This window comes from Panthera onca, chromosome A3 (genome assembly GCF_046562875.1).
Source record: "Panthera onca isolate mPanOnc1 chromosome A3, mPanOnc1 haplotype 2, whole genome shotgun sequence".
Taxonomy (NCBI): domain Eukaryota; kingdom Metazoa; phylum Chordata; class Mammalia; order Carnivora; family Felidae; genus Panthera; species Panthera onca.
Genome location: NC_138341.1, coordinates 115,284,770 through 115,296,131, shown reverse-complemented (window position 1 = coordinate 115,296,131; position 11,362 = coordinate 115,284,770). Strand labels below are relative to the sequence as shown.

The following is an 11,362-nucleotide window of genomic DNA, read 5'->3' as shown; positions in this document are numbered from 1 at the left end:
GCATCCTAAACTAGGACAGAGAAGAGAGGACGAGGCAGTTTCCAGAATCATCTTAAAGCTGGGAAAGACCAGACTAAATGAAAAGCTAAGACCTGAACCTACCACTGCCTAACCAAGTAGCTCATAACTGCTTGGCACTTCAGCCACCAAAGTATTCTCTTCGGCACTGGGACATCTGACCCTCCCCCAAGAACCCTACTAGCCATTTCTATTCCCATTTTAGCTGTGGAAACTAAGGCCTAGACAGCCCAGCAGTATGCACCCGAGATAATGCTCCCTAACCGGGAGAAGTGAAAGAGGAAAAAGAACAGGGTAAAGCAAACCAGACTAGACTCTTGGCATGAAGCAGACTAGACCAGACTCTGGCTGGGCAGGAGGACTAGGATACCTTAAGAAAATAAATACAAACCATCCCATCTCAGAGCAAGTTGGGATCCAATCTCTTTATTGTCAGGGTACCCTCCCGTGACCCTCCCCTCTCCAAACCTATAGAAAAACCCCAAGCCTGGGAGTGTCCTGGGAGGGGAGGTAGAGTGTAGGGAAACCTCTGTCCTCTGGCCTGGGTGGTGCCAACAGGGAGGGTGCGTGGGGAGGGGAGGCCGATAACTGCACCTGCAGAGGATGTGGCAGTGGCTGGGACGTGTGGGGGAGGAGGTGCCTGCTGCCAGCTCTCCTGGGACCCGCTGGGGGTGGTATCCAGGGGTGGGTGCCCAACATGAGGCCTGATACAGTGCACGCCCTTCTCCTGCCGCTGGCCGTTGCTCCTGTCAGGCTGAGAGAGAGAGAGACAAAGGAGAGACTGAGGCTGGCAGGAAGAGCCCCCTGGGACCCATGATTACTAGGGCTGGGAAGACAAAAGGGCAGAACGGTGTTTACTGTTTGCGGACAGAGATGTGCCTGTGCTCTGGCTCTCGCCTCCTAATTTTCTGGCCATACAATCTTGGGTGAGTCTCTCCCCCTCCCTGAGCCTCCATTTCCTCACCTGAGCCCTGCACCTCATCTGAGAACTGGCTTCACAAGGTAAAACTTAGCTACCTTGGTAAAACCAACCATGAAGCTCCAAGAGGATGGATTCCATATATACAATTTCCTAAACTGTCTGGGAAGCTCTTGCTGGTGGAGCACCTCACAAAATGAACGTGTCAGGTGTAAAGACACCTCTGAGGTCAAGGATTTCCTCCACCCAAGCCTGTCTTAACCTGAACACGACCCCCAAAGAAATGGGGCAGAGCAGGGGGGCAAGCACTGGCCAGAGAGTAGGCTGGGACGCCATACACCACTGGATTCAAACCTAGGCTCCACCGATTACCACCTTGGGATCTAGTGAGATATATGCTACCTCCCTGCCCCTTTCAGTGCCTCAGTTCCCATGTGTTACACTGATACAATCACAACCTTGCAGGGTTAAGTCCTAGCCCCTAAGCCTGGCACAAACATCACTTTGATGATGAACTGCTCCCTCTGCCTTACCATGCAGAGCTAGGAGGACTATGGCCACAGGAGACTCCTGACCATCTCCCACATACCAAGGACCATCAGAACCCTGTATTTTACTAAAGCTGTTCCCTCAGATACCTCTCCCTCAGTCCTGAATAGGCTCAGCTAAGTATCAACTCTTCCACCACACCCCTATGGACACCCTGCCTCTACAGCCCATCATCCTGCTCACACTGGGTGGACATGGTTTGTGTCTTCCTCCACCAGACTCTGAACTTCTGAAGGGTGGAGCTGGACAACATGCCTCAGAGTGCACTGAGGGAACCCGTGCAGGGCTGGCCTGCCTGGCCCATCCATGGCTCCTGCTCCCACAGCCTAGCAAGTTCCTGCTACAAAGGAGCATGGTCAAATGGCTGACAGGATGGAGGGGCCGTCCTTGCTGGGCATAGCAAGACCCTGCCAGGTCTGCTTCATGGCATGCCTGCCACTTCTCTTCACCCCCTGTCCGCCAGGAGCCCCATACCTGCTTACTGCAAGGCCCCATCCTCCGCGTCTGTGTCCTGGCTGTGCTCCTGATAGGGAGGAGGCAACAAGAGACCATACATCACTCACTACCAACTCTGAGCCATGTCCTGGGGCCCACTGCACTTCTGGAGACCAAACTCCGAAAGAGGGATGGTTATGGGACCAGTTTCAACACAGCTGGCTTGGGATCCTGACAGGATGGTCTGAGCCCGTCCCCCAGAAGAGAGACAGGACCAGTCAAGGGCGTTCTAGGTGTGGCAGGGGAGCACATTTCTACGTAGAAAGACCTTCTTAGACTGTAGCAGGTTGAAAGCCTGGTGGACGGGTGAGCTCCCTATCCTTGGGACAGCTAAGCCTTTGTTAGGGCCTTTATGGAGACCACTATGCCTAAGAGAGTAAATGGGTCCAAAAAAGGAGAGACAAGCTAGGGACATAAGGAGGAGGATCTCTTAACTACAGTGGCCATGAGCCCATCTGTCCTCATGCCAGAATCCAGCACTGATGAAAAGGAGAAAGTTCCAGACCTGGTGAAGAAGTCAGGGCTCTAATTCTGGCTCATCCCCTATTAATTATAAGGCCCTGAGCAAGTTACTCTACTCCTCAGAGCCTCAGTTTCTTCACTGGGTAAAACGTGGGAAGAGTAGTAACTTTGCACAGTGCGACGCTGTTGTTAAGGTTAAATAAAGTTAGAAACTACAGGGCCTGGTGCTCAGTGAGTGTCTATTAGGTAAACAAGTAGTAGGCACACAACAGTTATCATACATACTCACAGAGTCTGGTCTACCTTCCTACTTGACATAAGCTCCTTGCCAATGACTTCCCGGCCTCACTCTGAAGGGTTCCAATAACAAAGAACTCCCTCCATGCCTCTCATGAGACAATCTGTTTTATGCTTAGGCAAGAATAGCTTTTAGAAAATCCTCAGGTAAAGTGGATACCCAACCTCCCTGAGGTTTCCCCAGGCAATCCTAGTCCTGCCCCCTGAAACTCTGCAGACTGTGCTCCCTGAAGCCCCTGACTCTTCCCTTGTCCAACCTGTATGGAAACCAAGTCTAGAACGGGCCCTGACTCAAGAGAGGTCTACCCTGGTCCTCAGTGGGACTTCTGACTGGCAACTGAAATAGGTATCCCCCTTCCCAGGAAGAGGAAGGAGGGAGCTCAACAGGGACACTCAGCAGCTCAGAGGGTTCCCGCTTCCCCTGCTCCCCTCCTATGCACCCCTCCCAAGCTGTGCCCTCACCAGCTCTTCCTCGCTGTGTGTCAGCAGCCCCTCCTCATCGCCGTCGTCTCGAGCCTGTGCTTCTCCCTGGGGCGTGCCTGCCTCAGAAGCCGTGTCCTCTTGGGGGGCTGGTGGCCGGCTGCTGCCACCACTACTGCCCCCACCACTGCCACTGGCACTGCCACTTCCGCTGTCACCCTTCTTCTTGCCATCTTGAGGGGAAAGGGGTGGGAAGAGGGGAACAGAACTCAGCCTGGGGCAGCTGCCCAAGGCAGGATCTTAGCAGCAGCTAGGCCTCGGCACGGTGGATCCATGTGGCGTTGGAGGCCACAGCCCTTCTCTGCCCTGTGCGCTGACCTCCCCGCACTCTGCCCTGTGCCCCTGGTCCCCGAGCTGGGCAAGGACCCATGGAAGCTGACCTGGGTTGGCCTTCTGCTCCTCGGCAATCTGCTCCAAGCGGCCCAGCAGAGCATCGATGTTGGACTTGATCTGCGTCAGCTCTGTCTTGATGGTCTGCAGTTCACTGCTCTTTACTGGGAGCACAGGGAGTATACGTTGTCACCCAGGGGCTAGGAGCTTGACACTAACCTAAGATCCTCCCTAGTCCCATTCTGTCAACCAGGAAGGCAGGCCAGTGGCAGGAACTGTCTTCATCCATGGTTCTTTTGCCAGTAAAAAGGCTGGAACTGCCCGTGACTTCTCCCTGAGACTTTTGAGACCATGCCTATAGTAACCAGTCCACCCTTCTGCACCTGGATCTCTTCCCATGACCTCTCAACAATGAAAGGGACTGGAGATGGAGGAGAATGCAGATGTGGCATGCACCTGAGCAATCATGTGTTCTTCCTTATGTTAAATAGGGTGGTGCCCAGATTTCAAGGTGTATGGATGGATGTGGGTGTTTTACCATCAGATTTCCTGGGTGCCTGGCTGCAACATGTGTACACCAGAATGAATGTGCACACCAGCAGTGGGCCTGTGCAAACTTGTCCTTATTATAGGAAAGAGGACACCTTCTCCTCACTGGGCTCCATGTCACAGCACTGGACATTTCTGTGCCCAACCCAAGCCCCTCCTCCTCATAGGTCAGGCTTTTCCTCTTACAAATGCAGTAAGAATACTCACTTGGTTGTGCTAGAGCTGCAGAACTGTGGGAGATTTGTTCCTTCATCTATTTTCCAATGTAAAAATATATGATTCTATTATTTTGCTAATGAGGAAAAACAAAAAAGATCTAGGAAGAAGATACAGTCACTCACACTTGATCTTGGCTGAGCTGGTGGTAATGGCTGTGGAGCGGGCAAAGAGCTTGACAGGTATGGTGGTTTTGACACGCCGGACCAAGGGGACTGTGACCCGGGGTCGCTTCACAGGGACTGCCCTGGGCACTGGCACAGGTGACAGGCGGCCCCGATAGTCGAAGAGCCTGTAGGGGCAAATGGGCCAGAGGCTGCAGCATGGCCTGTGGCCACCAGAAGGCACTGCGACTCTAGACAAGCACGTGCTGGTGAAGGGCTGGGCAGCCTGTACTACACACCTCCGCCTGCTCCCAACAAGCCCTGGGAGTGAAGAGGATGGGCTTCTGGCACCTTAAAAGCTGCCGGGACTCTCATTTCATCCACCTTTCCTACCAGTCAGGTCAGATGAGGGCAGGTGAGGTGGCAGGTGGTAATGGTTTCAACCCTGGTTCAAGGAAGGAGCAAACAGAGACCAGCCCCAGAAAAGAGCCTTCCCCAGGTCCCCCTAACACCCAGGCCTGCCGGCTTCTGCTTCTGCTCAGTCAACTGCCACCCCAACCTCTGGTCAGAGTTTGCAAATGTCCCTAAAGCAAGGCAAAATTCCAGCTGGGAACAAAAAGATGTAGGAATAGGGAGTCCCTAAGCCTGCCTGAGCTTCAGTTTTCCCGAAATCTGCTTAATGAGGATGACTACCTCAAATTCTGTGCCAGGCCCCCACCCTACCCCACCCCAAGGCTATTGTGAGAGCAGGGCATGAGAAAACTTGGTTAAAAGCACACATGTTAAAAGGTGTGATAGGTGAAGGCCAGGGTACTGAGACTCTCAAACCAGGAGACTATGACCTCAGAGGCATGAGGCTGGAGTCCCAAACACCTGTCCTCATTCTGGGCCCTCTTAATCACACCATCCCTCTTACTCCACTTCAGAGATGGAGGGGAGGAGATCCATTAGAATATCAAGGTTGGACAACCAATCAGATCCCTGGGCTCCCAGACTATGCTGTCCCCAGTGTCATCACCCAGCCCTCTCCGAGAGAGTTTCTCTTCCTGCTCATCAGTCAGAAGTTCAATAGGCTGAGTAGGGGTATCTCCCACCACATCTGCTACTATTACCTTTCTTCAGGGAAACACAGCCCTGGGGGTACACTATGGAATCACTTTGGTGACAGCCAGGAAACATGCCATCACTAGACAATCCAATGCCCCATGGCTTGGCATTCCTTTGTTCAGGGAGCCCCTGCCCTGGGGTGGGGATGGCTGGAGATGGAGAGTCTCTGGGAATGGATCCAGTCCCAGACCCTGCATTTCTGCCCCTAAGGGGAGGGGGCGGCTCTGGCCTTGGTCAGAATCACTAACCACAGACTCCCAGAGCTGGAAGAGCCCTGAGGGATTACTTAGTGTAAGCCCATTTTACAGACTGGGAGGGGATTTGCCCAAAGTCACACAATCCATTCAGTGGCAGAGCTGAGATTAGCACCCAGTCTTCTGACTGACTCTCAGGCTAGGGCACATTCCACTACACCGCACTGTCTCCTGAAACCATTCAGAGGTGAGAAAACCAAGGCTCAGAGAGGTTCTGTTCTTCCTGGACAGACTGAGGCAGGCAGGATGGGAAGGACGAAGGAAGGGAGAATTTTGGAACAGCCCCCATCATGATTTCCATTTGGGAATATGGCTAGTGCCATAGAATGGAGCCCACAGCTCAAGGCTGGGGTATGGGAAGGCTTGAGGGTGAAGGGATGGACCACATAGCCTACCAGGAACTAATTCAGACCTCCAAAGGACTGCTGGCCTCCTGGCTATAAATGAAAGGCCAAGAGGTATTCATTGAGCTTTTGAGGCTCCTTCCAACTGGCTGAGCACCTCAAATAGGTAAGGAGACTAAACAGCAGGAACATGAGGGCTCAAACTCCCTGCACCTACTCTAGTAACCTTTTCTATAATCCAATTTGCTACGGTTATATGTCCCTTGCTGTCTAGCCCCACTGAGTCCCAACCCAGGATTAGGAGGAGGAAGGGCAGTCAGAATGGGAGACAGTGTGGGGTGGGGAACTTCTGACCTGGGCACCTGCAGAACTAGACCCTAGTTCCAACTCTGCCACCAACTTGTGGAACAGCCTTGGGCAGATGCCCGTCCACACCTCTAGGCTCCAGTTTCCACATGGAGGACTGAGTGGGCTACACCAGTAATCTCTCAGGACCCTTCCAGCTTGGCTTTTTCATGCCTGGGCACGCCCCTTCCCTGCTCACCTGTCGTAGAAGTCGTCCCGGTAGTAATCATAGTCAAAGCTGTAGCCACTGGGGAAACAAAGGGGAGAGGGCCGGGGCTTAGGGACAGCCACTCAGCCCACTCTCCGCAGGCCCTCATCTCCAAACACCTCCCCAAATTCTAGGCTCGGCACACTGTCACCAACCAATGTTCACTCCCTCTGTGGAAAGAGGGACCAATCCCACCCGGATGGAGAGAGACAGAAGAGACAGAGCGCCCCACCTGTATATGGCGGATGCTGCTCTCTTTAGTCCCTTGGGTCTGTTGGGCTTGGGCTCTCCAGCCATGTTGATATCTGTGTGGAGAAAGGAGGCACAGTCAGATGCTGGCAGGGTACCAGGGAACCCAAACACTTACACCTTCCTGCACAGTAGCAGCAATTTCTATGTGTGAGGGACAATGGACTCTCCTAACTAATACAACCAACAGAGGTCTTCACACATTAGACTCCTACCCACACATCACAGAGATATGCCTATTTACAAATTCGTATACATTCAGATGCACGCACGCTCACACACATATCACTCACACACACATGCTGTGGACATCACACATATAAGCATTCTCAAGCACACTGATGTAAATAAGTACTTCAGATACATATCTTCACATACGTGTTCACATATCCAGGTAATCAAGTCACACACAAAAATAACATATAGACTCTCAAGTACACTGAGACTTGGCTCCGATGTCATATACATAACTGCCTATCTACAAATGAGCCACATTCAAGCAAATATCCTACCAAACATCTTTCTACCTAGAATGATGCTTAGCCTATGACAGGATCTCAATATCTGACAAATAAATATGCATATCTTCTTACACACACTTAGTATATTCTGACACATACACTTTACATATATACATTCTAAAGATGTGTTCACATATTCTCCACATGTTTAGTTACATCCACATATCACACGTTCAGGAATACATCTATCAATATCCCTTTTTGAACATACATATACACAGAAGTAGGTGCACTGTACACACTCCACGGTAGACTACCACATGGCCACATCATATATACATAGCACCAAGGCCAAAGGCACCTACTTCACCTTGTGCTCCTAGCCCCTCCTCCCGGCTCTCATAAAGAGTTCCAACCTGGGGACACCTGGGTGGCTCAGTCGGGTTAAGCATCTGACTCTTGATTTTGACTCAGGTCATGAGCTCATGGTTCGTGAGTTCAAGCCCCGTGTCGGACTCTGCACTGACAGCATGGAGCCTACTTGGGATTCTCTCTCTCCATCTCGCTCTACCCCTCTAGAGAACTCACTTGCTCTCTCAAAATAAATAAATAAACTTAAAAAAAAAAAAAAAAAGAGTTCTAACCTAAGACATCTGTAGCATAATGTTACAGGCTATGCTAGTCCACTCTGTTCCGTTTCCCCTAGGAATCTGCATTTTAACCAGAATCATAAAGCTTGTCATTAAGAGTCACTATGAAAGCAAAGACAAGACAGAACCATTTTTGAGAAGCTTCTAAAACTCAACTCTGCATATTTTATAAATACTTAATTTATAACTTAAATATAATTTACAACTATTTAGTTATAACATTTCAGATAGGGGTAGGGTAGCAAGTAGTAGAGTAAGGGAAAAAGAAAGGTCTAAGAGGGGAGCTGGAAAGTGAAGGCCAGCACCTGCTCAGGAGAATACCAGGAGCAGGGCCAAAGAGAGACGCTTACCCAGGGTCTGCCCGGCCAGCACCCGCCCATTCTCTCCCAGCACAGCTGCCCGGGCATGACGCTCGTTGGCATACTGGACAAAGGCATAACCTTTGTGCACAGAACAGCCGGCTACACGGCCATACTTAGAGAAGATGGTCTCTACATCTGACTTCTTCACTACAGCTGTGTTGAGATTTCCGATGAAGACTCGAGAATTGATAGACTTGGGGTCATTCTTGTTGGTTACATTGCTTGTCTGGATCTTCAAGGACATGGTGGCCACCTAAAGAGAGAGAGAGAGAGAGAGCCACTGTGAGACTGGGTCTCCCAGTTGGGCTCAAGGGCTACCCATGGCCCAAATCCTAGCTAAACTGGATTGCTCTGTGCCCTGCTACATACACACAACAATACAGCATTCAGCCTCCCCTTTAAACATCTCACTGGGATGCTGACCTCATGGCCAGGTGTTTTGTATATGTTCTCTCATTTGGTACTGACATCATATGCAGAACCAAGACATTTCACAAGGGAGAAAATGCACAGTCAGAGGTCACAATGCTAGTGAGCAGCAGGGCTGGGATTTGAACCCTGGTCTGCTGGACTCTAATTCTTTTAAACTCATTCTTTAATGCTTATCTCAAATGTTACACCATGCAGGATCTAAATTTGAAGACCTTCCATAGTTTTTCTTCTGTTCCTTCAATGTATAACCATGGTGAGGAAGTCATATGGTAACTGCGGATAATACCTGCTCTAGAACAACACCACATTATGAAAATTGCTGTTTGATGCAGACACTGACCTAGTTGTGGCTGTCTTTATTGGTACCAACCATTTTTAAAAAGGTGAGTGAAATAAGCCTCACTGAGCACTCATGGCAGGCTAAGGGTGGCAGGCAAGATTGAGTAATCACAGGACTCCATTAAATATTATTACTATTACTCATATTTTACCAGAAATAGACTCTAATAAGTTCTTTGACTTGTCAGAAACAGGCCAGTTGGTCCCCACAGCCCATTTTTTTCATCTCTATCACTCTCCTTCCCAGAGCTAAAGCCAATTTAAATATTATAGTTAAGTCAGCATACTATCTATTTTTATACTAACTCATTCAAATTTTGTTGTTTGCTTAGAGATAATATTGTACCTACACTTCACTCTCTACACCCTGGCAATGTCTTTTACCCCAAGGGGCCATACAAATCTCTCCTATCCCCAACCCTGGACATGCTATAACAGAGCACAGGCTCCAGAGGAAAAGGAAAAGGAAAAGGAGGCTTGATGTCAGTAGGAAAAGTCTAACAGTAAGTACTGGCATTTCTACTTACTGGCCCAGACTTCCCTGCTCACTGGCATGGGTTTGTACAAATCCCTTTGGAACCTTCCTATCTCAATACCTCATTGTAGAGCTATCACAGAAGGTGCTGAAGACCCTAAGCAGTATGTAAAAAAACAAAAACAAAAAACCTCTCATCAACCTAGGCTAACTGTAAACACCTGCTTACAAACCTAATATTTTGGGGGCAGAGGGAGCTTCTTTTCAGGGAATTAGAGCAGAGCTAAGTATAGGCAGAGAAAGCGGTATCTTTTGTTCCACTATGGTAAGAGACCCTTTTCTCTTCAATCCTCCCAGTCTGGAAGCTGGCATGTTCTGACCAGCAGATGGCACTCACTGCAAGGAAACCATAGGCTGGACCTGAGAATAAGTAATTCTGAGGAAATTCTAGGGCAGGCTTGCAGTAGCTTGATGGATATACTGAAGTCAAGTGTGTACCATCCTAGGTAAAGGACAGGGGCTGAGAGGGCACTGCTACTGATGAAGGAGGTGGTGCCAGCTTTGGAAAGGGTCTGGAAAGGATTCTTTGGTGCTCAGTTTACTTTTACGTCCAGTCATCATTTATTAAGCAGTGAGGAACATAAAAGATATTATCCATGAAAACACTTAACATAACGTCCATGTGCAGCAGAAAATGCTCCATGTATGTGGGTTCCCTTGCCCACCCCACCCCCCCAGTCCTCTGTGATAATCCCTCGCCTAGCTGGATGACAAGCCATTCAAAAGTTAATTCTTCATCCATCCGTGGATATATATAAGAAGTTTGTGGGGCTCTTCCACAGGCATCAGATAACTCTCCTGGTTGGTTCAGCTCAGAGAAATGAAGTTTGGGCTCAGGGAGAAGCCACCTGCTGTGGCTGAAGGGAACCAACCATTGACGTGGGTTGTAGACCAAGATGGAAAGAGAAGGGGGGCGATGGTTCAGACCTGTTGATGTCTACTACCTCTGCCACTGACCTGGCAGGGGCATGACAGGTGCTGGGCTCCCTCCTACCTCTGGCAGGAGCCTCTAATACCAACCACTGACCAGGAAGCATTTGCTGAGCTACTATGTGTAGTTCTACAGCAGGATCAGCACTCACTCCTTGGCTGGTGAGAAGTTCTTCAGGTTTGGCAGTACTCAATCTTTTCTCTCATCACTTGGGGTTTGGGACAATGTACATAAAAGGACTTTACAAACAGTGAAACTCTTTATAGGATCTATTAATTACACTCTGACTAGTTGAACTCCTCTGTTCTGACAACACTGCCCAACACTGGTAAGGCCCATTCTAGATGAAGATGAAGGTCAGACTGGAGCACATTCTGAATAATGCCAAGAAAAGGCTGACAAAAGCCATGTCACACAAAAGTTAGTATAAAAGGGGGACACGTATGCGTGTGGCCAAGCTGGGTGAGGAATCTTCAGGGCCATGAAGAAATGTCCATCTGAAGCATGCTCCAGGCACCAACCCCTATACTCCACCCACTCCCCCACCCCATCTAATCAGCCCTCAATCTGCTTTCAAGGCCTGTACACTCTTCCAAGGGAAGGCTGTGCTGCTACTGTGCATACTCTCTAAGCCCAAAGGAATAGCTATGTACAGGAATATGGAAAAGCTTCAGTGTCTAAACACGTTTATGAGGCTCCTCAAAGTGAGGGATCAAGTTGCGCTTA

General features: G+C 49.7%; 1 protein-coding gene across 7 annotated transcripts in view; it reads right to left on the bottom strand.

The window, feature by feature from the left end:
* Positions 1 to 416: 416 nt before the first annotated feature.
* The window catches only part of RALY (RALY heterogeneous nuclear ribonucleoprotein), an 83,197-nt gene continuing 72,251 nt past the window's right edge, over positions 417 to 11,362 (bottom strand). For 4 of the 7 annotated variants that reach the window (XM_060615831.3, XM_060615816.3, XM_060615822.3 and 1 more), the window contains 7 exons: positions 8,388 to 8,652; positions 6,910 to 6,982; positions 6,669 to 6,716; positions 4,441 to 4,607; positions 3,601 to 3,714; positions 3,203 to 3,393; positions 417 to 772 (listed from right to left, as the gene is read on the bottom strand). In XM_060615831.3, coding sequence (XP_060471814.1) covers positions 419 to 772; positions 3,203 to 3,393; positions 3,601 to 3,714; positions 4,441 to 4,607; positions 6,669 to 6,716; positions 6,910 to 6,982; positions 8,388 to 8,643 — 1,203 coding nt within the window. In that variant the 5' untranslated portion in view covers positions 8,644 to 8,652 and the 3' untranslated portion in view covers positions 417 to 418. Of the gene's footprint in view, positions 773 to 1,960; positions 2,010 to 3,202; positions 3,394 to 3,600; positions 3,715 to 4,440; positions 4,608 to 6,668; positions 6,717 to 6,909; positions 6,983 to 8,387; positions 8,653 to 11,362 lie in introns of all 7 variants that reach the window. The other 3 variants (XM_060615844.3, XM_060615852.3, XM_078444141.2) reach the window with 3 other exon arrangements.